The 27,749-nt window shown below is 43.0% G+C and overlaps 2 protein-coding genes across 4 annotated transcripts; both read left to right on the plus strand.

Annotated features, from left to right (window-relative positions):
• The first annotated feature begins 5,699 nt into the window (after positions 1-5,699).
• Positions 5,700-16,791, plus strand: LOC118092219 (C-C chemokine receptor type 5-like). Of its 2 annotated transcripts, XM_035130064.3 has the most exons (3): positions 5,707-5,824; positions 11,919-12,066; positions 13,543-16,791. In XM_035130064.3, exon 3 carries the CDS (start codon positions 13,569-13,571, stop codon positions 14,640-14,642), a length of 1,074 nt encoding a protein of 357 aa, XP_034985955.1. In that variant the 5' UTR covers positions 5,707-5,824; positions 11,919-12,066; positions 13,543-13,568; the 3' UTR covers positions 14,643-16,791. The 2 variants fall into 2 exon arrangements, with proteins under 2 accessions (XP_034985956.1, XP_034985955.1); XM_035130065.3 differs by lacking the exon at positions 11,919-12,066 and having other exon boundaries at positions 5,700-5,824.
• A 4,064-nt stretch (positions 16,792-20,855) lies between these two features.
• LOC118092211 (C-C chemokine receptor type 5-like) lies at positions 20,856-27,533 on the plus strand. Of its 2 annotated transcripts, XM_035130042.3 has the most exons (3): positions 20,856-21,193; positions 24,171-24,356; positions 25,805-27,533. In XM_035130042.3, the coding sequence occupies exon 3, from the start codon at positions 25,831-25,833 to the stop codon at positions 26,887-26,889; it is 1,059 nt and encodes a 352-aa protein (XP_034985933.3). In that variant the 5' UTR covers positions 20,856-21,193; positions 24,171-24,356; positions 25,805-25,830; the 3' UTR covers positions 26,890-27,533. The 2 variants fall into 2 exon arrangements, with proteins under 2 accessions (XP_034985933.3, XP_088509992.1); XM_088653866.1 differs by lacking the exon at positions 24,171-24,356 and having other exon boundaries at positions 20,980-21,193.
• Positions 27,534-27,749: the final 216 nt, after the last annotated feature.

A 27,749-nucleotide genomic window follows, 5' to 3' on the forward strand; every position in this document is an offset into this window, starting at 1 on the left:
AAAAGGATTGCGAATCCCCAAGACCATTTTAGTTCATCCAAGATAGGTCTTTTGGTCCTGATCAATGATTTTATATCTTCAGTGAAGGATTAGTGTCATCTCATGATGCTGCATTGAATCTTATACATTGTCTTTCCTCTTGCACATTCAGTCATGTGAGAGCGTCTGGGCTACTACATTTCGGGATGTACTTGCTTCTCTGTTACTTTCAAAATCACTATTTCCCCCTCCAGTCTCCAGTCAGAGTTTTGCAATTCCACACTTGTGTAATACCGACACAGAATCATTGCAACACTCCTTTTCCAAATGCTGCCCTTACCACATGGAAGCTTCTGATGTATTTGAAAAGACTGGACATCTACAATGGAGTCCGCTGTTGCTAGGAATCTCCAAAAGAGATACAGAGTTTTGTGATGTATGGGAGACCTTTGTGAACTCTACTAGAGGTGCTCTGGTGATGTCTGAACTGTAAAGCACAGTGTGGGGAAGGGCGGAAGAGAAAACATTGGGGTGGGATGTTGAGAGCTGAGATAGTGTTGTGCCACAAAGCCAAACTATGGATGAGAATAAGCCTGGGCAACACAGGTGAGGACAGAAACCCCAGCAGGGAAGCACTGATCCTTAAGAAGGGATAACCAACCTTGGCTTGCATAACTTGTAAAGGACCCCTGGACAGTTAAGTCCAGTCGGGACGCGGGTGGCACTGTGGTCTAAACCACTGAGCTTCTTGGGCTTGCCGATCAGAAGGTCAGCGGTTCGAATCCTCGTGACAGGGTGAGCTCCCGTTGCTCTGTCCCAGCTCCTGCCAACCTAGCAGTTTGAAAGCATGCCAGTGCAAGTAGATAAATAGGTACTGCTGCGACGGGAAGGTAAACGGCATTTCCGTGCAGTCTGGTTTCTGTCACGGTGTCCCATTGCACCAGAAGCAGTTTAGTCATGCTGGCCATATGACCCGGAAAGCTGTCTGTGGACAAGCGCCGGCTCCCTCAGCCTGAAAGCGAGATGAGCGCCACAACCCCAGAGTCGCCTTTGACAGTTAGTCCAGGGGTCCTTTACCTTTACTTTGCATAATTTGATGAAGATGTCAACCCAGTGTACGGCAACTGTAAAAAAAGAAGAAGAAAAAAGTGAATGCAGTGCTAGGAAAATAAAACTGCCAACATCACGATGCCATTATAGAAATCTATGCTGTAACTGCACTTGGAATATGGTAGACATTTCTGTCCACCTCACCTCAGAATGGGTATTTTAGAGCTGGGAAAGAATTGGGGGGAAATGACTGTACTCTTAACTCCATATTTGGAGAAAGTATGCCTGAGAATCAGAAGTGGGCAGAGCACTGTTACACTCATATCTTGTTTGCAGGTTTCCTATAGGCACCCTGGTTGGCTGGACTTCATGGACTTTTGGCCAGAACTGGCAGGCCTCTTCTCATGTAATTAACCAAAGAGTGGACATGCAAGAAGCCAATGAGATTCCAGGGGCAATTCATGGGAACTGCTTGGTCAGGGGACAGAGGCTTCTAAGTAGCTTCACCATGGAGGGAAAGCAAGATGGCTGTCAAGCCTCCGCTTAAAGACCTCCAAAGAAGGAGACTCCACCACACTCCTTGGCAGCAAATTCCACTGTCGAACAACTCTTAATGTCAGGAAGTTCTTCCTAATGTTTAGGTGGGGTGGAATCTTCTTTCTTGTAGCTTGAATCCATTGCTCCGTGCCCGCTTCTCTGGAGCAGCAGGAAACAACATTTCTCCCTCCTCTATATGACATCCTTTTATATATTTGAACATGGCTATCATATCACCCCTTAACCTTCTCTTCTCCAGGCTAAACATACCCAGCTCCCTAAGCCGTTCCTCATAAGGCATTGCTTCCAGGCCGTTGACCATTTTGGCTGCCCTCCTCTGGACACATTCCAGCTTGTCAGTACAGTGGTGCCTCGCTTAACGAATGCCCTGCTTAACGAAATTTCCGCTTAATGAAAGGATTTTTCGAGCGGAGGTTGCCTCGCTAGACGAATTCGTTTTATGAAAAATTCGTCTAGTGAATCGCGGTTGCCCATAGGAATGCATTGAAATTCAATTAATGCGTTCCTATGGGCAAAAAAAAATTCAAAAAGAAATTCAATGCATTCCTATGGGATTCGCTAGACGAATTTTTCGTTATAAGAAAAGACCCGTGGAACGAATTAAATTCGTCTAGCGAGGCACCACTGTATCTGGAATGTGTCCATGGGTGCAGCTTGATTCAGCTTCCTTAATAGCATTCTTACAAGCACTTCCCTTTTGCACCATTCCTGGGCAGCTATTCGTAAAATTGATAACCCGTTTCTTAGAGTGACTTTTCAGAAGTGGGGGAGCACGATAAACCAGGTCCTGGGTTACAGTAGCTTGTATATACTGTATCCCAAAGGAATACATTTTTTTTGCATACCTTCAATTGTACATAGATATACATGTCATTTTCAATGCTATACATGTCATGTTCAATACTATATAAGTCACTTACATTTATAATCATATTGTACTACTTTGGCTATGTTTTTAATAAAATATTGAATTCTTGCATTTAGAAAAACGAAGATTATGGTGAAAAGTGAAAAACATGAATTGCAAAAAAACTAGAGCTTACAGAACAAAACCGACTTCAGAAATGAAATCAGCATTGAAAGAACATATCAGAACAGTTGAAAAATCTCATGCAACAGAACATGAAAAAAAATAAAAAAAAATTGTTCCCCTACACTGTCTATGTCCAAACATAGCGGAGTCTAATAAATTCTTAATATTATTTTTTGTTGTATAAGATGTAGTTTATAATCTAGCAACACCAAAGTTAAAACAGTGTCCCACTGAATAGGTAAAATATTCAGTTCTTTATTCATTTCTCAGATTCTGTACATTGAAACCAGGTACAATCGTACCTTGGATCCCTTGGTACTTGGACGTTTTGGCTCCCCAAGCCGCAAACGCAGAACTGAGTGTTCCAGTTTGCGAACGTTCTTTGGAACTCGAACGTCCGACGGGGATTCCACGGCTTCCAATTGACTGCAGGAGCTTCCTTAATTGTTTAGCTACTGAATCTGATAGGGACTCAATGAGCTCAGGCCTATTCCCGTCTTGATGTACCTGCAAATCAGGGTTTCCCAGACTTGGGTCTCCAGCAGTTGTTGGACTACAACTCCCATCATCCCTAGCTAGCAGGACCAGTGGTCAGGGATCATGGGAGATGTAGTCCCAAAACAGCTGGAGGCCCAAGTTTGAAAACCCTGCTCCAAACCATCACCAACTTCAATTTCTTCTCTGGAAGGTCCTGTCTGAGGAGCTACTAACCCAACGGTGTACCAATTATGGCATTCAAACCGGAAATCTCCTTCCCCAAGGCTAACAATTCCCTCTGATGTTTGTTTTGTCAAGAGACATTGGTTGCACAAAAGTTCTATTGTACCTGTTCTGTCCACTGTACCTTCCACAGTGAGTGGAAGTGTGTTCTGAGATCTGCAACTGGTGTGCTTCCTCCTCTGGCAAAGGTGTCAGAGGTGAGGACATGGAATGGAATCAATTTTGCAGTTCTAGTGACACAGCATAGCTCCTGGCAGACCTGCCTGTGAGTGTCATGTTCCTCCAAAGGTTCTCCTCCTCCAATGGGTGATCTCCCTCCACCATAGGGGGACCCCACCTGTGTTGCTGTTCCAGCATAGTCCACTCTGCACGATTGAGAAATTCCTCATCTTGCCTTATAGCTCAAAATGTGGCTATGCGGGCCTCAAGTTGCTGTACCTTCTCTTCCAGCAAGGCAACCAGTTTGCAATTGCTATGGTTGTAGTTGCGCATGTTCTCAAGCTGGATGACAAACACGGCACAGGTGTTGCAAGTCACTGCAGCAGCTCCCTCGCCCTCCATATCTCTTGGTCCTATGTACGCTGTGAGGAATCAGCTATACAGCTGCAAATAAAATGTTTAAAGTGTGTTTTTAGTGCAATATACCATGTGATGGTGATGATGAGCCTTATGGAAAATTCAATGTATTTTTTTAAAATGCTTTAAAAATGCTTTAAAATGCTTTTTAAAAGCATTTTCAGAATGTGTGTGTCTATACAAAATATGTGTATAGATTCCACCTGAGACAGCACTCTGGGCCTCCCCCACTCAATGCCCTTGCAAATGTCCCCGTTTATGAGTCCTGTTCACAAGCTCCTCCCCCTCTGACCATGTGCTCTAGCAGAGCATGGAGCCACTCCCACAAACAAACTGTCAATCAAGTCTCCAAACAGCTCAGATAAGCTACCAGCCTTAATCCAAAAGACACAAGCTCACTCTCTTCATTCTCCTCCACGTCCCTTGCAAATGTCCCTGCTTACGAGTGCTGTTCACAAATATATCTAGCCTGAGAAATTTGCAATTCTATTCTGACAGTGGGGAAAACATCCAAGATAGAAAATTCATTTCTGTTGTGGATAAAGGTTAAAGAGGTTGAGCCAAAAGCTTGCACTATGGCAGTTTAAGCAAGCCAGTAACAATTGCTGCACCACTCAAGGTCTGAGTCCAATAGGCTTCCGCAAAACTCTTTCCTGGGTGAGGCCCTTAGTCATCTTTCAACAGAAATTGAATAATGTAGAGTACAGCATGTTGACAGGGTTTTTTTCTGCCTTGACCTCAGTGACCAAAATTGCATCTACTGTAGATGTCCTTTAAAAATGATGGGTGACGTCCCGGAAATTTGCAGAGATGTGGATATTTCCAACTATAGCACCTATTAAACTGGATATAACTGTTATTTGCCATTCCCCTAGTAAAATACAGTTTTAATATGGATAGGACTTAAAGATAATAATAATAGAATCTTGTCTTTATCTTACCATGTCATTAGCTTAAGGGGAAACCACATGTGTAAGGGAGCTACTGCAGTCACATTAAAAAAAAATTACTAAAGAAGTTTTGGGAAGATGCAGTTGTGAATGGAGGAGCTTCTGATGGGTGGAGAAAGAGGCAGCAGGATTCTTTGCCTTTCCCCTTCCAACCATTTTTTCTGCTCCATCTGTCACCAACTATATTCTCTCCTGGTTGGATTCCAGGGCAGGTTCATGAGAATAAGCATTGCTCAGAGTTTTGACCTTGCCGTTCCCTTTGTCAAACAAGAAAACGCTGAGCATGGGTTGATGTACCTTAATGGCGTAGCCGTAAGACCTCTTCTCCAAAGAAGCCAAACGTTTAGGAATATGAGCAGTTCCATTGAATTTGGTGGTGCTTTACATGGAGAAAGTTCCAACCTCAGTCCTTGACATCTTCACTTATAGGGCTGGATTTTCACTTTGGGGAATATGGCAACCCTAAGAATGGGGATTCAAACCCTGCTCTCCCAGTTCCTCGTCCAACACTCTAACCTTTGCTATACACTGGCTAGTTGCTGATATCGCCTTCTTTTGAGTGACTGTTTGCTGTTGGAATACTGGATAAATCTGATTGCATAGCTATTTAAGTATTATGGACACACAGCAAGCAGAAAATGGTCCTGCTCCCATTCCTGCGGTCATTTTAAACTAGGTAGTTTCTCGCACCAACTTCACTAGCCTATGGTAGGGAATACATTTATGAAATGGGATGTCTTTGTCAAGCTTCGTATTGCAGTATTTGCCACGGTGGGTGGTGTTTAAGTGAAGAGTCATTTTCAGAAAAAGAGACATATTCTTTCACTTGTTGCTAAACATTCAGTGGTGGAACTGTGTACTCTAATTCAGGAAGTGATATGCTCCTTTGAAATCTAGGCACAGGATTTTGCTTTGTCACAAAACCCGTGATTTTCTCATCAACCAGAAGAACTGATTGGTGAGTATTCATATTTCTATTGTCATTATTATTAACATTAAATGTATGAATCGTAGTAATGTGTTATTGATACACAGCTCATAAATGAACTTTATTTGGAGTCAAAAACTTACTTGGACTAGGAGGAGACTTGTTGATTTTTAAATAAAATAATAATAATCAAAATTTCATGCCCCACTCTGGAACGTACTGGTATTATCTATGTCTCAAAGAGAGCATAAGATATATAGAATCAGTAAGAAGCGACATCAGCATAGTCCGCAGAAAATGAGCTTATTCAGCAGGTCCTTATATAATGCAACTTATATTTTAAACTGAGAGCCAGCGTGGTGTAGTGGTTAAGAGCGGTTGACTCGTAATTTGGGGAACCGGGTTCGCATCTCCGCTCCTCCACATGCAGCTGCTGGGTGACCTTGGGATAGTCACACTTCTCTGAAGTCTCTCAGCCTCACTCACCTCACAGAGTGTTTGTTGTGGGGGAGTAAAGGGAAAGGAGAATGTTAGCCGCTTTGAGACTCCTTAGGGTAGTGATAAAGCGGGATATCAAATCCAAACTCTTCTTCTTCTTCTTCTAAACCAATACAGTTCTGCTGGAATAAGTTGGGCTTCATCTGCTTTGTATATATAAAACAGTATTATGCCACTTTAAACAGTCATGGCTACCCCCAAAGCACCCTGGAAACTGTAATTTGTTAACACTGACATTTGTTAGGAGGATCCTATTCCCCTGACAGTGCTATAGTTTCCAGAGATCCCTCTCACAGAGCTACAATTCCTGGAGTGGTTTAATAATCAATTCCTCTTCCCAGGGTTTTCTGGAAACTATAGCACAGTCAGGGGAATAGGGGTCTCATAACAACTGTCAGCATCCTTAAAAAACTACAATTCCCAGGATTCCCATTGTTGTTGTTGCTGTTATAGCACCCTTCATCTGAAGATCATAGGTTGGTTTACAGCATAAAGTATTTAAAGTACAGTGGTACCTCGGTTTAAGTACACAATTGGTTCCGGAAGTCTGTACTTAACCTGAAGCGTACTTAACCTGAAGCGAACTTCCCCATTGACAGTAATGGAAAGTGGATTAATCCGTTCCAAATGGCTCCGCAGAGTACTTAAACTGAAAGTACTCAAACCGAAGCGTACTTAAACTGAGGTATGACTGTATACTTCTTTAAATGTATAGTGCAGAAGTGGCCTTGCTTTAAATTTATCACATTTTATAGCCATTCAGTGAATCTGAAGGGAGTATTATAAGATCAAGTGCATATTAAAACCCCAGTTCTGAACACAGTTGCTTGTTGGAAGTGTGTGCTGTTAATTTCATGCTGATAAAGTGTAGCAGAAATTCATCTTCATTCTCAACTTCTCCACATCCCCTAATTTTGTTGCACTATATAAGCTGTCCCACTCAAGGCAGGACAAAGAGAGAAAATCATCCTGATGATCTGGAGAAGGAAGGGGCCTAAAGTGAAGGTTTTTGACAGTGGTCCTGCCCTTTGCTTGCCGAGATTAGGATGCTGTGGAGGTGGCTTCAGGGCAGAAGTTGGTGGCGGTGAAAGAAGAAATTGGAGGTTGCTGAACTGGGAGACACAAGCAAGGGTGTTCAAGGGTTAGGCAAAGGTCCCAAGTGCCCTATGAAAAAGAGAAGCTGTGAGGAACTGCCCATCTTCAGCCGCAGGCTCTCACCGACTGGCTTGGCCCCTCCCCCTCCAGGCTTTTGGAACCACCTCCCCTGTGAGGGAGACTAGGAAGAATATCAGTCCTAGGGGTTATGGTATCAATTGTGAGCCAACCTACCAAAGAGAAGCATGAGAAAAAGTTTGCCGATTCCAGCCAGCTCCCCAAAGACCACACCCTGTAAGACCAATAGCTTCTGGCTTTGTTACAGCCACTTCCTGGAAGGTTGGGTTGCCACACAATTTATCAGGGGCCAAGAAACCCTGTTTTTCTGAAATATGCACAACCCATTTATATCCAAGCTGATCATTCCAAGAATCTTGTAACATCAAGAATTCGGTTTCTGAATCTGCTCTTCTTCCTTTCCCATCCCTTTTTCCTTTCATGTTGTGCCTTCTAAGATTTTAAGCTTGAAGGCAGAACAGTGTTATTTTTATTCATCCATAAGCTATCCGGCTCCAAACAGGGGTATAAGTCTTCTGAATCAATAAATATACCTTCTGTGTGTCCCCCCTACAACACTTCATCGCCCTTGACTAGTTCATAATAATGAGTAAGTAAGATAACAGATTGACAAACACAAGCAGGTTTAAAGCTCCTTAAGTTTGCAGAAGAAACAGAGATTTTTGATAATATTATTGGCTGGTTAGAGTCAACTGCAGTTGCTTGTGGCTTTTATTGCTGGAAGGAAAGCCCCAGACTTCCATCCTGAAATGCAAATATTTGTTAACTTAAGATCAAGACAGAAAGGAAGGCCTTTTTTAAAGTTCTTTTTGCATGAACATTTGAATGGAAAGGGAAGTTGACACTACGGCATGGTCTGCTGTGTACCCATCTGCCTCACTTGGAAGGGGGGGGGGACTATTTTAGTTCCAATTGATCAATTGACCAATTGACTTGGCAGATGTTCTGCTGGTATTGTTGTTGTTTGTTGTTGTTGTTTAGTCGTTTAGTCGTGTCCGACTCTTCGTGACCCCATGGACCATAGCACGCCAGGCACTCCTGTCTTGCACTGCCTCCCGCAGTTTGGTCAAACTCATGTTCGTAGCTTCGAGAACACTGTCCAACCATCTCGTCCTCTGTCGTCCCCTTCTCCTAGTGCCCTCCATCTTTCCCAACATCAGGGTCTTTTCCAAGGATTCTTCTCTTCTCATGAGGTGGCCAAAGTATTGGAGCCTCAGCTTCACGATCTGTCCTTCCAGGGAGCACTCAGGGCTGATTTCCTTAAGAATGGATAGGTTTGATCTTCTTGCAGTCCATGGGACTCTCAAGAGTCTCCTCCAGCACCATAAGTCAAAAGCATCAATTCTTCGGCGATCAGCCTTCTTTATGGTCCAACTCTCACTTCCATACATCACTACTGGGAAAACCATAGCTTTAACTATACGGACCTTTGTCGGCAAAGTGATGTCTCTGCTTTTTAAGATGCTGTCTAGGTTTGTCATTGCTTTTCTCCCAAGAAGCAGGCGTCTTTTAATTTCGTGACTGCTGTCACCATCTGCAGTGATCAAGGAGCCCAAGAAAGTAAAATCTCTCACTGCCTCCATTTCTTCCCCTTCTATTTGCCAGGAGGTGATGGGACCAGTGGCCATGATCTTGGTTTTTTTGATGTTGAGCTTCAGACCATATTTTGCGCTCTCCTCTTTCACCCTCATTAAAAGGTTCTTTAATTCCTCCTCGCTTTCTGCCATCAAGGTTGTGTCATCTGCATATCTGAGGTTGTTGATATTTCTTCCGGCAATCTTAATTCCGGCTTGGGATTCATCTAGTCCAGCCTTTCGCATGATGAATTCTGCATATAAGTTAAATAAGCAGGGAGACAATATACAACCTTGTCGTACTCCTTTCCCAATTTTGAACCAATCAGTTGTTCCATATCCAGTTCTAACTGTAGCTTCTTGTCCCACATAAAGATTTCTCAGGAGACAGATGAGGTGATCAGGCACTCCCATTTCTTTAAGAACTTGCCATAGTTTGCTGTGGTCGACACAGTCAAAGGCTTTTGCATAGTCAATGAAGCAGAAGTAGACGTTTTTCTGGAACTCTCTAGCTTTCTCCATAATCCAGCGCATGTTTGCTATTTGGTCTCTGGTTCCTCTGCCCTTTCGAAATCCAGCTTGCACTTCTGGGAGTTCTCGGTCCACATACTGCCTAAGCCTGCCTTGTAGAATTTTAAGCATAACCTTGCTAGCGTGTGAAATGAGCGCAATTGTGCGGTAGTTGGAGCATTCTTTGGCACTGCCCTTCTTTGGAATTGGGATGTAGACTGATCTTCTCCAATCCTCTGGCCATTGCTGAGTTTTCCAAACTTGCTGGCATATTGGGTGTAGCACCTTAACAGCATCATCTTTTAAAATTTTAAATAGTTCAGCTGGAATATCATCACTTCCACTGGCCTTGTTATTAGCAGTGCTTTCTAAGGCCCATTTGACTTCACTCTCCAAGATGTCTGGCTCAAGGTCAGCAACCACACTACCTGGGGTGTACGAGACCTCCATATCTTTCTGGTATAATTCCTCTGTGTATTCCTGCCACCTCTTCTTGATGTCTTCTGCTTCTGTTAGGTCCTTACCACTTTTGTCCTTGATTATGGTAATCTTTGTACGAAATGTTCCTTTCATATCTCCAATTTTCTTGAACAGATCTCTGGTTTTCCCCATTCTATTGTTTTCCTCTATTTCTTTGCATTGCTCATTTAAGAAGACCCTCTTGTCTCTCCTTGCTGTTTTTTGGAAATCTGCATTCAGTTTCCTGTATCTTTCCCTATCTCCCTTGCATTTTGCTTGCCTCCTCTCCTCCGCTATTTGTAAGGCCTCGTTGGATAGCCATTTTGCTTTCTTGCATTTCCTTTTCCTTGGGATGGTTTTCGTTGCTGCCTCCTGTATAATGTTACGAGCCTCCATCCATAGTTCTTCAGGCACTCTGTCCACCAAATCTAAATCCTTAAACCTGTTCCTCACTTCCACTGTGTATTCATAAGGGATTTGATTCAGATTGTATCTTACTGGCCCAGTGCTTTTTCCTACTTTCTTCAGTTTAAGCTGGAATTTTGCTATAAGAAGCTGATGATCTGAGTTACAGTCAGCTCCAGGTCTTGTTTTTGCTGACTGTATAGAGCTTCTCCATCTTTGGCTGCAGAGAATATAATCAATCTGATTTCGATGCTGCCCATTTGGTGATATCCATGTGTAGAGTCGTCTCTTGTGTTGTTGGAAGAGAGTGTTTGTGATGACCAGCTTGTTCTCTTGACAGAACTCTATTAGCCTTTGCCCTGCTTCATTTTGAACTCCAAGGCCAAACTTGCCAGTTGTTCCTTTTATCTCTTGATTCCCTACTTTAGCATTCCAATCCCCTGTAATGAGAAGAACATCCTTCTTTGGTGTCATTTCTAGAAGTTGTTGTAGGTCTTCATAGAATTGGTCAATTTCACTTTCTTCAGCACCGGTAGTTGGTGCATAAACTTGGATTACTGTGATGTTAAAAGGTCTGCCTTGGATTCGTATCGAGATCATTCTGTCATTTTTGAGATTGCATCCCATTACAGCTTTTGCCACTCTTTTGTTGACTATGAGGGCCACTCCATTTCTGCTACAGGATTCTTGCCCACAGTAGTAGATATGATAGTCACCCGAACTGAATTCGCCCATTCCCTTCCATTTTAGTTCACTGATGCCCAGGATGTCGATATTTATTCTTGTCATCTCATTTTTGACCACATCCAGCTTACCTCCACTCATGGTTCTTACATTCCAGGTTCCTATGCAATATTTTTCTTTACAGCATCGGACTTTCCTTTCGCTTCCAGGCATATCCGCAACTGAGCATCCTTTCGGCTTTGGCTCAGCCGCTTCATCAGCTCTGAATCTACTTGTACTTGTCCTCCGCTCTTCCTCAGTAGCATGTTGGACGCCTTCCGACCTGAGGGGCTCATCTTCCAGCGTCATAACTTTTATATGCCTGTTGTCTTTGTCCATGGAGTTTTCTTGGCAGGGATACTGGAGTGGCTTGCCAGTTCCTTCTCCAGGTGGATCACGTTTAGTCAAAACTCTCCACTATGACCTGTCCATCTTGGGTGGCCCTGCATGGCATAGCTCATAGCTTCTCCGAGTTATTCAAGCCCCTTCGCCACGACAAGGCATTGATCCATGAAGGGGTGTTGTTGTTTACTATAGCTAAAAAGGTAAAGGGACCCCTGACCATTAGGTCCAGTCGTGACCGACTCTGGGGTTGCAGCGCTCATCTTGCTCTATAGGCCGAGGGAGCCGGCGTTTGTCCGCAGACAGCTTCTGGGTTATGTGGCCAGCATGACTAAGCTGCTTCTGGCGAACCAGAGCAGCACACAGAAACGGCGTTTACCTTCCCGCTGGAGCGGTACCTATTTATCTACTTGCACTTTGATGTGTTTTCGAACTGCTAGGTTGGCAGGAGCTGGGACCGAACAACGGGAGCTCACCTTGTCGCAGGGATTCGAACCACCAACCTTCTGATCTGCAAGCCCTAGGCTCTGTGGTTTAACCCACAGCGCCACCCGCGTCCCTTGCTATAGCTAGCCAAGGACTAATAGGGTGAGTGCTTCACTTGGATGTGTGGGAGATCTGAATTCAAAGTCCTGTTGAACCAGAAATACTATTTTCTGTGCTAAGAATGGATTTTAAGACTGGAACTCTAGGTTGCACTGCAAGCATGGAACTCCCAGATCTGTGTTTGCTGCAAGGTGTTGATTTGAAAATGTGGGAGGAGTAAAGAGGAAAAGGAAGGGCTTGACTGATGGGTGTGCGTGTGCCCCACCAACACATGTAGATCACACATACACTCACCACATATGCATATTCACCACACACGCAGCACACACAAACAAGCAGAGAACACACAGATTGTCACACAGGCATAGGCAGCCACTAACACACACACACACACACACACACACACACACACACCAGGAAGAAACCCTTCCCACTCCAGTGATGGGGTGATGCTGATATTGCTTTTTTCCTTTGCACAAATCTTTCACATTGGGAGATAAAGAATATGCATTAAAGATAATCTATCTTGCTTTAAATCCTGTTTGCTCTTGTGAAACCTTTGGGGCGCTCATACAGCTTCATTTCCAATCAGTGCAAATCCTATACTTTTAGGCTGAGAACATGCAACATGTCGTCTTGCAGATGTTCGGGGTGGGGGGAGCTGCCCCACGTTGGTGGTGCTGTAGAACGAGTGCCCTTTCAGACAGCAGTAATAGGGTAACATTGGGGAAGCATCAGAACAAAACGAATGAAGTACACTGATGTGTTGACAGTCCACCACGAATGCACTATTATTGTGCCAATGACATGTTGGAGAATTCATCCGCAAAACCACCAGTCTGGAGCTGCCCAAAGCTGTAGGGTCAGCAGGCCACTTTGGCAGGCTGGATCTGGCTTGCTGAACACAGCCTACCCATTCTTGTCCTATACCCAGACTTGGACCAAAGTCTCCCCTTTACTGCAATTCCACGGAAACTTCTGCATGTACATGAAGGACTTGTAGCCAACTCTGAGTGAATGAAGAACTCTGAGTGAATGAAGGAAACAGGTCCCAACCCTATAGACATTTATCCAGGAGAAAGCCCAGCACTGAATTCAAATTTCCAGTGTTATATCTCCCATGCCATATGGCAGAAATGAAGCTCAGTAGTAGGCCATTTGCTTTAGAGGCAGAAGTTCCCTGTTTCAATCCCTGAGCACTTCAAATAGTAAAGACTCCTGCCTGAGTGCTTTGAGAGTTCTTAGACCAATGATCTAATTCAGTATAGGACAGTTTCCTGGGTAACAGTGAAGACATTCAGGGGGAGAAGCTGGTCAGACAGACATTTAGAGGATTTTATGCCAGTATCTTAACATGAGTTTATTCTCCATATTTTGTCACTGCTTTACTCTTTATTGTTTGCATTTAGCCAGCTGGACAATATACCGATCCTCATCAAGAGACTATATATTTAGCATTATAACTGATTAAAATACTTGGTTTAATTGTCATTGTTGTTTCTTATTTCATGTATATAGATTCTTCATATTCAGTGACAGAGAAGATGGACGATTCTTCCACGATGCCAGATTATGAAATAAGCACAACTTTTGACTATTCGGGTTTAGTATCCCTAGTCATTGACAAAAATGTGAAAAGATTCACCTTTTATTTTGTACCACCGCTTTACTCTTTGGTGTTCATATTTGGCCTGCTGGGCAACTCACTGGTGGTTCTGATCCTCATCAGATACAAGAAGCTCAAGAGCATGACTGATATCTACCTGCTCAATTTAGCCATCTCGGACTTGCTTTTCATCTTCTCGCTCCCATTTTGGGCTTACTACGCAGCGCACGAGTGGATATTTGGAGATGCAATGTGCAAAATTCTCTCTGGGATCTACTGCGTAGGCTTCTACAGCGGAAGTTTTTTCATAATCCTTTTGACTATCGATAGATACCTGGCCATCGTCCATGCCGTGTTCGCATTAAAAGCCAGGACGATCACCTATGGCACCTTCACAAGCGTTGCCACTTGGGTGGTGGCCTTATTAGCCTCTCTGCCAGAATTTGTATTTCATCATGTTCAAATGGAATCTGAGAGCCACAGCTGTACCATTCATTATCCCACCCAAAAGGAAAAAGAATGGAAGCAATTTATAACTTTGATGAAGTTCATTTTGGGCCTAGCCATTCCTGCAGTCATTATTATCTTCTCTTACATGCAGATTATAATGATTTTGATTAAGGGTAGAAATCAGAGAAAGCAGAAGGCTTTCAAGCTTATTGCTGTGATCATGGTTGTTTTTTTCCTCTTCTGGATGCCATTCAACATTGCCCTGTTGGTGCGGACCTTTCAAGATTCATTTTTCCCATCTAACTCAGAGAATAATATTGAGGGCAAGGTAACTTTAGGAATTGAAGTCACAAGAGTAATTGCTCTGGTTCACTGTTGCATCAACCCTGTGATTTATGCCTTTCTGGGTGAAAGATTTCGGAAATATATCTCTATCTTTTTCCAAAAGTGCATGTTAGTTCTTCTCTGTAGGCTCTGCCCTGGTCGAAATTATCCTATTTTGGAACGGTCTACTTCCTCCTATATAAGTTCAACAGAACATGACATTTCTATTGGTTTGTGAAGTGATTTCCAGTTGTCTTTGTCCATCTTTTCTTTCTAAACACTTTAGTTGGTTAGGGTTGCCATACATCCGGGATTTCCAGGACGTAGCTGGAATATAGCAGTCAGAAACATTGTCCGGGGGGAAATCGCTTAAATGTCCAGGCAAATCCGTACGTATGGCAATTCATGTCGGGAGTCTAGTTTGGGGCAAGTTTTCTTAAAGCTGCTTCTTCTTTTTTGAGATTTTGCAAAAGAAGCTCAACAACTCTTGCGTCCAGATTTTCACTTTTTGAAATTTGCCAACCCTATGTTGGTATATCGGACCAAAGTATGTCAGACTGCTAAGGGGGAAATGAAAACAATATGTTAGGATACTGTATAACCTTTGGAGGGAAACCATTCCTGTGCCCCTTCCCCCTTGGGGCTCCTGTGGGGGAAGGGAGCAGGCAGATCTGGTAAGACATATTTTGATGAACTACAATTCCTGTTCTGATAGGTGGTGCAAAACTGCTCACGCAAATTATTGAAAAATACTGAGTTTGTACAAATAAATGCCGAACTCTAGCTTTGGAAGTCAGTTGTATCAGGAAAGTGAAGACAATTCCTATCAAATTTCTCTCAATATGAGATGCAGAAATGGATCCAAGTATCACGAAGCCCAGGATGTTAATGAGTTATCTCTGCCATTATCTGGTCTTCCAATTGAGGGAGCCATAGGGACAGGTTCATATGGACATCTGAAGCAGCCTTAAGTGGGCCAGAACATTGGTCCATTATTAACCCAATACCTGGATAGGCTGCAGCTGATTCAGGACTTCAGGCTGAGTTTTTCTCAAGTCCTGCTACCAGAAGGCCCTATAAGTGAAGATGTCAAGGACTGAAGTTAGTACTTTCTCCATTTAAGCACCACCAAATTCAATGGAACTTACTCCCAGTTCACTCTGTATATAACTGCAGTCATGCTGATTCTAATAAATTCTGTATTATGCCACCTTTGGGAGAGTGCATATTATTTTACAATAGATCAACACAGGAGCTGTTTTTCATCCTGGGGTTCTGGGAAATGTCACGATGTCTCCTGTACTACCTACACCTCTGTCAGGCGCTGCTCGTCATATTCCTAAACTTTTGGCTTCTTTGGAGAAGAGGTCTTACGCCATTAAGGTACATCAAACCATGATCAGCATTTTCTTGTTTGACAAAGGAAATGGCAAGGTCAGAACTCTGAGCAATGCTTATTCTCGTGAACCTGCCCTGGAATCCAACCGGAGAGAATGTGGTTGGTGACAGATGGAGCAGAAAAAATGGTTGGGAGGGGAAAGGCAAGGAATCCTGCTGCCTCTCTCTCCACCCATCAGAAGCTCCTCCATTCACAACGGCATCTTCTCAAAACCAATTTAGTATTTTTTAAAAAATGTGACTGCAGCAGCTCCCTTACACACGTGGTTTCCCCTTGAGATAATGACATGGTAAGATAAAGACAAGGTTCTATTACTATTATTATTATCTTTAATAAGCCATATTAAAACTGTATTTTACTGGGGGAATGGCAAATAAGAGTTATGTCCAGTTTAATAGGTGCTATAGTTGGAAATATCCACACCTCTGCAGATTTCCAGGACGTCACCCATCATTTTTAAAGGACATATACTGTAGATGCAATTTTGGTCACTGAGTTCGAGCCAGAAAACAACCGTCAACATGCTGTACTCTACATTATTCAATTTCTTTTGAAAGATGACTAAGGGCCTCACTCAGGAAAGAGTTTTGTGGAAGCCTATTGGACTCAGATAGTCCTCTCAGAACCTGCTCCAAGTACCGTGATGCCCAAGATGATAAATAGTTCCTCTGTTACCTGATCTTCTACTAGAGGGAGACATTAAGCCCTGGATAGTTGCATATGAACATTTGAAGCTGGCATTGGCAGTGTTATACTCTTGGTTCATTAATCCAGTATTGTCTACTTGGATAAGCAGCAACTGATCCAGGAATTCAGACTGAGTTTTCCTCAAGTCCTGCTACCAGAAGGCCCTATAAGTGAAGATGTCAAGGACTGAAGTTGGAACCTTCTGCACGTAAAGCACCTTTGAGTTCAATGGAACTTACTCCTCGTTTACTCTGTATACAACTGCATTCATGTGGATCCTAATAAATTGTGTATTGTGCTATCTTTGGGAGAGTATTGTATTAATACAGCTGTTTGCCTTTTTATACCTTTAGAAGACACCTGAAGGCAGTCCTGTATAGGGAAGTTTTTTTAAAAAAAATATTAATGTGTTATTATGTTTTTATATATGTTGGAAGACGCCTAGGTGGCTGGGGCAACCTAGTCAGATGGGTGGGGTACAAATAGTAAAATTATTATTGTTGTTGTTGAATTGGACGTCCCTATTTTCATCGGATAAATATTTGAGAGTATGATGGCCTATGAAGAAATGTTGCAGCATTTGGGGATGTTTAGTTTAGAGCAGTGATTCCCAACCTTTTTTTGGCCATGCCCCACCTGAGCATCTGTCAGGAGGAAGGCAAGTAAGAGGAGACAAGATAGAAGAGGAGATGTCACATGACTGTCAGAGACATGGCCGGCAGAGAGGACTCAGCAGAGGGGGAGGAAGAGGCAGAGGAAAACAGGAACTTGGTTCATTCACACTACGAAAGTGAGACAAGCCCTTCTTGCTCTGGGTTGCTGCCTGTAAGTTTTCGCAGCAGCACAGAGATGAAGGAGCAGGATGCAGGTGGTCGAAGGGGGTTGAATTCAACTCCAGAGGAGGCGGCATTGGCTGCACCTGAGTCTCCAAGAAGTAGGCAGACCAGCAGGAAGCGGGGGGCAGGCTTGGCGTATATCTGGCCTTGGAAGGGGCTGGAAGAAGCCAGTTGAGTCAACTGACTCTTTGACAGTGAGGTATGAGTTGTGGGAAGCTCGGATTGCTGAAAGCCTGTTGTTGATAAATAAACCTCAACTTGTCGAGCTGCTGGTGTGTCGTGTCTTGTGTGGGAGAAGTGCTAAACCTGACAGCGACATGGCACGAAGATCAAGTGGAAAGAGAAAGGTTTCTCTCCCTGTCTCATAGCAATAGAACTTGTGGACGTCAAATGGAGCAGAATGTTCGAAGATTCGGAACAGATGACATAAAGCACTTCTTCATGAGGTGTGTAGTTAAATCATGGAACTCATTCCTGCGGGAGGCAGTGGTGGCCACCAAATTCACGGAGAGGGCTATTGAAGGCTACTAGCCATGTGCCCATGCTCTGTCTCCACAGTTAGAGGAAGCAATGCTTCTGAATACCAGTTTCAGGGAACGGCAAGGGCTGAGGAGAGTGCTCTAGTGCTCACGTCCTGCTTGCTGCTTTCTCACAGGCACCTGCTTGGCCACTGTGAGGACGGGATGCTCAACCAATAGCCTGATCCAGCATGTACCAATAGCCTGATCCAGCAGGCTCCTCTTATGAGTTTCATTTAATAGTCTTATTTAAAACAGTTCCTTAACATCAGCCAACTCGTCGGTTTGTATTTACTGAATTATCTGGACCCTGTTCGCACACACAACTTGTGGGTAGTGCGTGGACCCCTTCTCCGTGGTTATGTCCTCCGTTGCAGCATTGTGCACATAAATACAGGAACCACACGAGTGGGGTGAAAACCAGCCGTGTGGGTCCTTCTCACTCAAGTGCCATTTGGAAAGGAGAGAGGGTACAATTTATGAATGGAAAGGAATTGGCCACATTCCTCAGGTTTTGTCAAAGCCTCGGAAAAGCTATTCCTCCTCCAGTTGCAGCAAGAGCAGAGAAAACAAGGTAGAGTCCTTTTTAATGGGATTTACTCATATATAATAGTGAGAGGCAACAGAACGCCGCAATGCTGCATTCCTCTTCTCCTGCAACGTCAGGAGAATGGGGTGGGGTGGGGGGCAGTGCCGGATTTACATATAACCTAAAGAAGCTATAGCTTAAGGCCCCACTCTCTTGGAGGGGCCCAAAAAAATTTAAAGGACAAAAAACTGGATGTACATTTCCAAAATATAAGAAAAAAACAAATAAAATAAAACCTACATACAGCAACAGTGTTTTGTGATGTGTAGGCTCCTATGGTGTAAGTAATGCCCCCCCCCCGCTAGCCTGCTCCCTAAAATATCACTGGTTTGCTCATTTCTATATCAATTAATTTGATAAAATACATATTTTGTTATGTGCAAATGGCTTTAGATACCTATTAGGTCCATAAATTACCATATAGCATATATGCAACACAAAAAACAGCGACAATTTGTTGTTGACAAAGGACAGCTGGACATATAAAGGGCCCCATTCTCTTCAGTAGCTTAGGGCCTCATCAAACCTAAATCCGGCCTGGAGGGCGGCCCCTGATCTCCTCCATTCCTCTTCCCTCCCGTCCCCTTGACAGGTTTCATATCCAGGAGCTTTCGGCAATGTCATTGGATCTTGCCAAAGCAAAACAGTTTCCTTGCTGCAAAAGGCATGTATGAATGGGGGCCAAGTTTCCACCTCATATGTAGTAACTGGGCTTGCTTTTTGAGAATCTTTGCAGCACAGCTGTGATGCTCTTATACATGAGGACCTATTGAAAGAATCACCCCAAATGTGCTACCCACAGACAGTTATATAGCTGAAGCTTTGGCAACCAGGCAAGTACAGCACTTGTCGGACAACCTTGAAGCAGTATTGAGACTCTTGTGTGAAGGCATTGGGGCAGGGAGTTATGAAGACTGCTTCAGAAATAATAATAATAATAATAATAATAATAATAATAATAATAATTATTATTATTATTATTATTATTATTATTATTATTATTATTATTATTTGTACCCTGCCCATCTGGCTGGGTCTTCCCAGCCACTCTGGGCAGCTTCCAACAAAGATTAAAAATACATTAAAATGTCACACATTTAAAACTTCCCTAAACAGGGCTGCCTTCTAAATGTCAGGTAGCTGTTTATCTCTTTGACATCTGATGGGAGAGCGTTCCACGGGGCGGATGCCACTACCGAGAAGGCCCTCTGCCTGGTTCCCTGTAGCTTTGCTTCTCGCAGTGAGGGAACCGCTAGAAGGCCCTCAGCGCTGGACCTCAGTGTCTGGGCAGAATGATGGAGGTGGAGACGCTCCTTCAGGTATACTGGACTGAGGCCATTTAGGGCTTTAAAGGTCAGCACCAACACTTTGAATTGTGCTCAGAAACGTACTGAGAGGTCTCTTAGGACTGGTGTTATGTGGTCTTGGCAGCTGCTCCCAGTCACCAGTCTAGCTGCCGCATTCTGGATTAGTTGCCATTTCCAGGTCACCTTCAAAGGTAGCCCCACGTAGTCCAGTTGCAGTAGTCCAAGCGGGAGATAACTAGAGCATGCACCACTCTGGTGAGAGAGTCCACTGGCAGGTAGGGTCTCAGCCTGTGTACCAGATGGAGCTGGTAGACAGCTGTCCTGGATACAGAATTGACCTGTGTCTCCATGGACAGCTGTGAGTCCAAAATGACTCCCAGGCTGGGCACCTGGTCCTTCAGGGACACAGTTATCCCATCCAGGGAGTCTTCCACACCAGCCTGCCCCCTGTCCCCCAAGAACAGTACTTCTGTCTTGTCAGGATTCAACCTCAATCCATTAGCCGCCATCCATACTCCAACCACCTCCACGCACTCACACAGGACCTTCACTGCCTTCACTGGTTCTGATTTAAAAGAGAAGTAGAGCTGGGTGTCAGGGATGAGCCAGTGGCTTCCGGTTCCCCAGAGGGGAAACTGGCCGGGGGGGGGGGGACATTGTCAGGAGACTCTCGTGGTGATTGTTGTGAAGAGAGGAAGCCCCGTCAGACCAGACCTGGAGGCAGGGATAGTCTACAAACAACGACTAAGCCTGCCTCCTCGGTAATTACATGGTCTGGTCTTAGCGTAACTCCTCCTCCTGCCCATGATCACTGAGATTGGATGTCCCAGTGCATTCCCCCCCCCCCCCCGTGGAGCTTGCCATTGTATTGGCTGGGGCCCACTCCCAGGCAACCCTGATCCCACCCCTTAGAAACAAAATGCAAACTACTGTATACAACAACCAATAAAACAATAAAAAACAAAAACAAAACAACAGTTATACTAAAATTAATCCCCAACCAGATATCCATCCCACCCACCCCAACAGAGCAAAAAGGGGGGGGGGGAATAAGAAAAAAGTGCCACCGACTGCTTAAGGACATTTAAAAACACATAAAATCCCATATAAACAGTCCTGTGAGACTTCATTAGATTGCTTTTGGTATTTTTTGCAATTCAGCATAAACAGCAACTCAAAATTGTGCAACAAAAGTCTAGTAAGATACTTTGCAGTTTTTTAAATCCTCTGCAGGGGTACGGAAACAGATGTTGCTGACCAGGCAAATGATTGCTGTTAGAATAAGGGAACTATTTCTTGATTTTAAGGAGTCACGTTTGTCCACTAGAAATTTGTAGAACAAACTTTTCTTCCCACAGGAAAGGGCTGTTTGTTTCTGGTTTCCACAACGTACCTGTTCCAAATAATCCAACTTTCACCACCATATCTTAAAAGCAAGCACCTTTGTAAATTGGTGAGTTAATCTGAGGGATACAGGGAGGGGGGATGCATTTGTGTGAATTTTGTGCCTGACTTTGCATGTTTCCTTCTTCCTTCCCCACCCTTTATTCTCTTTGTGTTTTGTCTTTTTCAATTGTAAGCTTGAGGATTGTGATGGTGTTATTTTTATCCACCTGTAAGCCATCTTGGGAGCCTCTGTAGTTGAATCTTCTGAATCAATCAGTACATCCTCTGTATTTCATGACTCTTGGCAAGTTCATTATAATGAGTGATTAAGATAACAGATTGCATTGAACCAGCATGTTGAATCTTTGCAGCTAAGACTGCAAGCTCCAGAGCAGTTTCTCCTACTCATTTTTGGAACTGCAAGTACAATTCACTACATTTCTGCATCAGCTTGTGATCTTTTTTTCAAACAAGTTCTCATTAAAATTCTCACACGCCACCATCCTTCTTTCTTTTACACGTTCTGTATGCAATTTGATCTAACTTCCTCACAATAGCAAGCAATTTTAGCTTAACCTTATGCATTTTGTATATCATTGTCACAAATATATGAATTTCCACACACATAGTCTCCTAACATAAAGTATGCCCATTGCCCACGTTTTTTTCATTGGAGAACTTTGGAAAAGTGTGAATTTTGAAGGAGACCTGCATTTCAGTTCATGCATTATTTTGGGAAGTCTGAATCACAATGGTTTGCAAACTCAACTCAATTTTCTCCCCCATCGCTTTTGCGAGTGGTGGGTGGCAAACCTCAGTGCCTTATGCTTTTGGGAATCTGGAATATATAATATTACAGTTTGGAACATCAAAATATCAAAAATACTCAAAACAGCCAAAATATCACTGACAAACACAAACAGGTTTAAATCTCATCAATTTTGCAGAAGATCAAGATGGGGAAAATGTACTGATATGAATGTCTGCTAGGTAGAGTCAACTGGAATTGTTTGTGGTTCTTATTGTTGGAAGGAAAGTCCTAGACTTTCATCCTGAAATGCAGATACTTGTTAACTTAAGAGAAGGACAGAAAGGAAGGCCTATTTTAAAGTTACTTTTGAAAGGAGGGGCAGGAAAAGGAAATTAACACTGTGGTACAGTCTACTGAGCAGCCAGCCATCTGCCTCACTGGAAACGGGGCACATTTTAGCCTGTCCTGCAATCAAGACTCCAATTGATAGATCAATCAATCAATCAATCAATCAGTTTGGCAGGTGTTCTGCTGGCATTGTTTTCTATAACTAATAGGGTGAGTGCTTCAAAGTACCATTGTTTTATTTAAATTGACTTCCTTCATTTCATTCAGTCCTTTATCGCGCGTTGGGGGTGAAAGAATCTACCAGTTTTGGTTTCTCAGTTATTCAGTCCTAGATGCAATTCTTCTTTGTGATTAAAAACAAAACCAATCCTCGTGAAAATTCTTCAGAATTTTAGTACGAATTCCTACTAACAAACCATTATTATTTTTTACAATCAGTTTTGAATAATGTACACATTTTTGCAAGCATTTCCCCCGTGCTTGTTTTTATAGGCACTTTCCCCTAATTTATGCATTTTTATTAGCCTTGTTTGGCTGGAGAACTGCATCACAAAAAGTGTGGATTTTGAAGGCTGCAAGATTTTCGGTTCTCGTAATGTTTTGGAAAGTGCGAATTGGATAACTTCTGCTTTAAATGGAAACCAAATAAAATTTATCCTCCATCCCTAATTGCGATGAAGCCCAATTTGGGATGCCTAGTGGTTGGGATGCCTAAGGCTGCATGTGGATGTAACTTGTCCTATCTATCTCATGGGATAGTTGCAAAAATAAAAGAAACAAGAATGGTGGAACATACTGTTAACCAAGAGGATGGGAACTCTGCCAACCTCCTAAATTAGCTTTGAGTGTGGGAATCAATATCCTTTAGAGGTAAATCTGGTTAGTGTTAGAATGATGCATTTCTCAGTTGTGGTTCCTTGTACAGTATCTGAATGAAATAAGCTCAATAAGCTCAGGAAAGCAATGAAATCTTTACAGGCAGCCCTGTTTTGGAATGTTTTTAATGCTTGATGTTTTACTGTGTTTTTATATGTGCTGTAAGCCGCTCAGAGTGGCTGGGGATACCCAGCCAGATGGGCGGGGTATAAATAATAAAATTATTATTTAAAATTATTAGTAGTGATTTTGCAAAGTCCTTGAGCCCTAGTCTGCTGGGGCTGCGATGACTTTTGGCCAGGGATGGGGAAACTGCAGCTCTCCAAATGTTGCTGGTCTCCCATTTCCCCTAGCATTTGGCCAGGTTGGCTGGGGCAGGTGGAATTTGGCATTCAATAACATCTGGAGAGCTAACCAGCCGCTCCAGTTTTTGATATTTCCTCCCAATTTTGTTAGGATTAGGCTTTGCCGATGCAATTCCCAGCATTGTATTTTTGCTGTGCATCCCACCTTTATGACTTCCTTAGTGAGATGCAGAATGAACATCGCAACATAAATCAATACCGTATGATAAAGCTGTGGCTGCAAACCTCAGTGTGACAGCAGGAAACCCCTGGGAATTTCTTCTTCTTTGCTAGAACTCCACATCTCTAATTCTAGACTGAGCTAAACTTTTTTGTTTCAGCTGCAATGGCAGGCAGCGATAATATAGTAGCATTGGGAAAGCATCAGGGAACAGCGGATAAAAGACATTGATGTGTTGACAGTCCACCAAGAATGCACTATTATTGTGCCAATGACATGTTGCAGAATTCATCCACAAAACCACCAGTCTGGAGTTGCCCAAAGCTGTGGAGACAGCAGGCCACTTCCTCTGGTTTGGTGTGCTAGATCTGGCTTGCCAAGCACAGTCTAGCATTCCTGTCCTATACACAGACTTGGACCAAAGTCTCCCCCTTTCCTGCCATTCCACGGAAACTGCTGGATGTACATGAAGGACTTGCAGCCAGCCTGTTTTTAGAACTCCTGCTCCTCCTATAGACACCCAACTTTTTATCATTTCTTACAGCTGGCGGCCGAGAAAACAGAACAAGCAGCATTGAGCATTTCCCGAACAGCTGCTCTAAGATTTGCACAGCTCACTACAGTGATTTGGAATTGCAAGGGAAATAAACTGTTTCAATAGTCAGGAGAGGTTTGGGTAATCAAAGTCCTTGAATTCTCACCTCCTGTGCTGGATTTTACCAATTGCAGGGTAAGTGATACTAACATTTTACTTATAAGCTACATGCCTTGGCTACCACAAAAGCCAGATACCACTATACTGTACAGAACTCTGAATGAATGAAGGAAACAGGTCCTAATTCTATAGACACTTTTCCAGGAGAAAGCCCAGCATTGAATTCAACGGGACTTATGGACACATATTGGTTTACCCAGTTATATGGTAACCAGTTATATGGTAACATTTAAACTTACCACAAAGTTCTGCTTTTCATTAACCCAAATGCCACTTTTCAGTGCTCTTAATGTGCACAGAAAACTTAGGTTCTTATAGATACTGACCAAGGACTAAGCCCCCCCCCAACTTCCAATTTCCAGTGGTATATCTCCCATGTATTATTCCATATGGCAGAATTAAAGAATTACATTAGAATTAAAGAATTACATTAGGAAGAACTTCCTGACAGTAAGAGCTGTTCGACAGTGGAATTTGCTGCCAAGAAGTGCAGTGGAGTCTCCTCCTTTGGAGCTCTTTAAGTAGAGGCTTGACAGCCATGTGTCAAGAATGCTTTGATGGTGTTTCCTGCTTGGCAGGGGGTTGGACTGGATGGCCCTTGTGGTCTTTTCCAACTCTATGATTCTCTATGATTCTAAAGCTCAGTAGTATACCATTTGCTTTAGAGGCAAAAGGTCCCTGTTTCAATTCCTGAGAACTTCAAATAGGATTGGTAAAGACTCCTGTCTGAACCCTTTGTGAGTTCTTGCAGCCTCCCTTGGGAGCTTTGTGGACTCTCCTTCCTTGGAGGTTTTTACCCTGTCGTGGATTCTTTAGCTGAGTTTCCTGCATTGCAAGGGGTTGGACTAGATGACCCTTGGGTCCCTTCCAACTCTACAATTCTATAATTCCTGCTGCTGGTTATTGTAGATAATACCAGTGTTCTAATTCAGTATAAGTTTCCTGGATACCATTGAATTGATTCAGGGGGAGGAGCTGCTCAGACAGCCATTTAGAACAGGCATCCCCAAACTTGGCCCTCCAAATGTTTTGGGACTACAACTCCCATCATCCCTAGCTAACAGGAACAGTGTTCAGGGATGATGGGAATTGTAGTCCCAAAACAGCTGGGGGATCGAGTTTGGGGATGCCTGATTTAGAAGGTTTTATGCCAGTATCTTAACTTGAGTATATTCTCCATCTTTTGTCACTGCTTTAATATTTATCATTTATATTTAGTCTGCTGGACGATACACTAATCCACAGCAGTAGACCACATATTTAGCATTATCACGGATTAAAATACATGGTTTACTTAACATCAGTGCATTCCCCAATTTCTGTCACTGCTTTAATCTTTGCTGTTTATATTTGGCTATATACTGATTATCATCAGAAGATTAAATATTCAATATTCTCATTGATTAAAAATACATTATTTTACTGTTTTATTTAATTGTTGTTTCTTTTTATCATCTACATAGATTATTCGTATTCTGTGACAAGCGAGATGGACAATTTTGCCACGATGCCAGATGATGAAACAACTTTTGACTATGGTCCGGATACAGCCCCAGTTCACAGCGAGGCGGGAAAAACATTTGCATCTAATTTTGTGCCACCGCTTTACTCTTTGGTGTTCATATTTGGCTTGCTGGGCAACTCATTGGTGGTTCTGATCCTCATCAGATATAAGAAGCTCAAGAACATGACTGATATCTACCTGCTCAATTTAGCCATCTCGGACTTGCTTTTTATCTTCTCACTCCCATTTTGGGCTCATTATGCAGCCCGCGAGTGGGTTTTTGGAGATGCAATGTGCAAAGTTCTCTCTGGGGTCTATTGTGTAGGCTTCTACAGCGGAAGCTTTTTTATCATCCTTTTGACTATCGATAGATACCTGGCCATCGTCCATGCAGTGTTCGCATTAAAAGCCAGGACGATCACCTATGGCACCTTCACAAGCGTCGTCACTTGGGTTGTGGCCTTATTAGCCTCTGTGCCAGAATTTGTATTTCACCATGTTCAAAAGGAATCTGAGACCTACAAATGTACCATTCATTATCCCTCTGAAAATGAAAAAGAATGGAAGCAATTTCTAATTTTAATGAAGTTCATTTTGGGCCTAGCTCTTCCCGCAGTCATTATTGTCTTCTGTTACATGCGGATTATAAAGATTTTGATTAAGGGTAGAAATGAGAGAAAGCAGAAGGCTGTCAAGCTTATTTCTGTAATCATGATTGTTTACTTCCTTTTATGGATGCCATACAACATCACTCTTTTGTTGCAGACCTATCAAGATTCAGTTTTCTCATGTGGCTTAAAAAATGATTGTGAGAGCAAGTTATCTGTAGCCATTGCTGTGACAGAGGCAATTGCTATGATCCACTGTTGCATCAACCCTGTGATCTATGCCTTTGTGGGGGAAAAATTTAGGAAATATCTCTCTATTTTTTCCCAGAGGTGTATGTCAGCTCTCCTCTGTCCAGGTCGCGATCACCCTCATTTAGACCGGTCTACTTCATCCTATACCAGTTCAACAGAACATGACATTTCTGTTGGTTTGTGAAGTGATTTCCAGTTTTCTTTGCAAAGGGTTTAGTTGGTATGTCTGGGAGAAGTATGCCAGACTGCTAAGGGGGAGAGAGAAATGATAGCCTATGATCTTTAGAAGGACACCATTTCATTGCCCCTTCCCACTTATAAATCTCATGGGGGAAGGAAGCAGGCAGATTTGGTGAGACACATTCTGGTGAACTAACCCGTTTTAATAGGTGTTGCATAACCACTCACACAAATGACTGAAAAGATTGTGCATGTATAAATAGATCCCACCTTTGGAAACCAGTTGTGTTTGGAAGGTGAAGACAATTCATACGGGACTTCTCTCAATATGAGATACGGAATCTGATCCAAGGACCATGAAGCACAGGATGTTAATTAAATACCTCCATCAACATCTGGTCTTCCTTGGTAGGTTCATATGAGCATTTGAAGCTGTCTTAGGTGGTCCATGGACCCATTACTTTCTACTTAAATAGGCAGCAGTTGACCCAGGGCTTCAGGTTGTATTTTCCGGCTACCATAGGATCATTTAGCTGAAGCAGGAACTTCCTCCATGTTAACCACCACCAAATTCAATGGAACCTGCTCCCAGTGAACTCTGTATACAACTGCAGTCTTGCTGATCCTAATAAATTGTGTATTATGCCACCTTTGGGAGAGTGAATATTATTTTATAATAGATCAACACTGTTGCTTGCCTGTTTGGAATACTCCTTGGGAGTGGGATTACGGGGAATGTTATGATGAGCTCCTGTATTTCCTACACCACTGCCTGTCACTACTCGTACACCTAAACATTTGGCTCCTTTGGAGAACAGATCTTAAGCCATTAAGGTACATCAAACCATCATTTACTTCTTCCTG

This window comes from Zootoca vivipara, chromosome 11, assembly GCF_965207765.1.
Source record: "Zootoca vivipara chromosome 11, rZooViv2.hap1.1, whole genome shotgun sequence".
NCBI classification, from domain to species: domain Eukaryota; kingdom Metazoa; phylum Chordata; class Lepidosauria; order Squamata; family Lacertidae; genus Zootoca; species Zootoca vivipara.

Bases quoted from the DNA above. Each gene is read 5' to 3' on its own strand.
- LOC118092211 (XM_035130042.3), top strand. From the start codon at position 25,831: ATGGACAATTTTGCCACGATGCCAGATGATGAAACAACTTTTGACTAT.
- LOC118092219 (XM_035130065.3), top strand. From the start codon at position 13,569: ATGGACGATTCTTCCACGATGCCAGATTATGAAATAAGCACAACTTTT.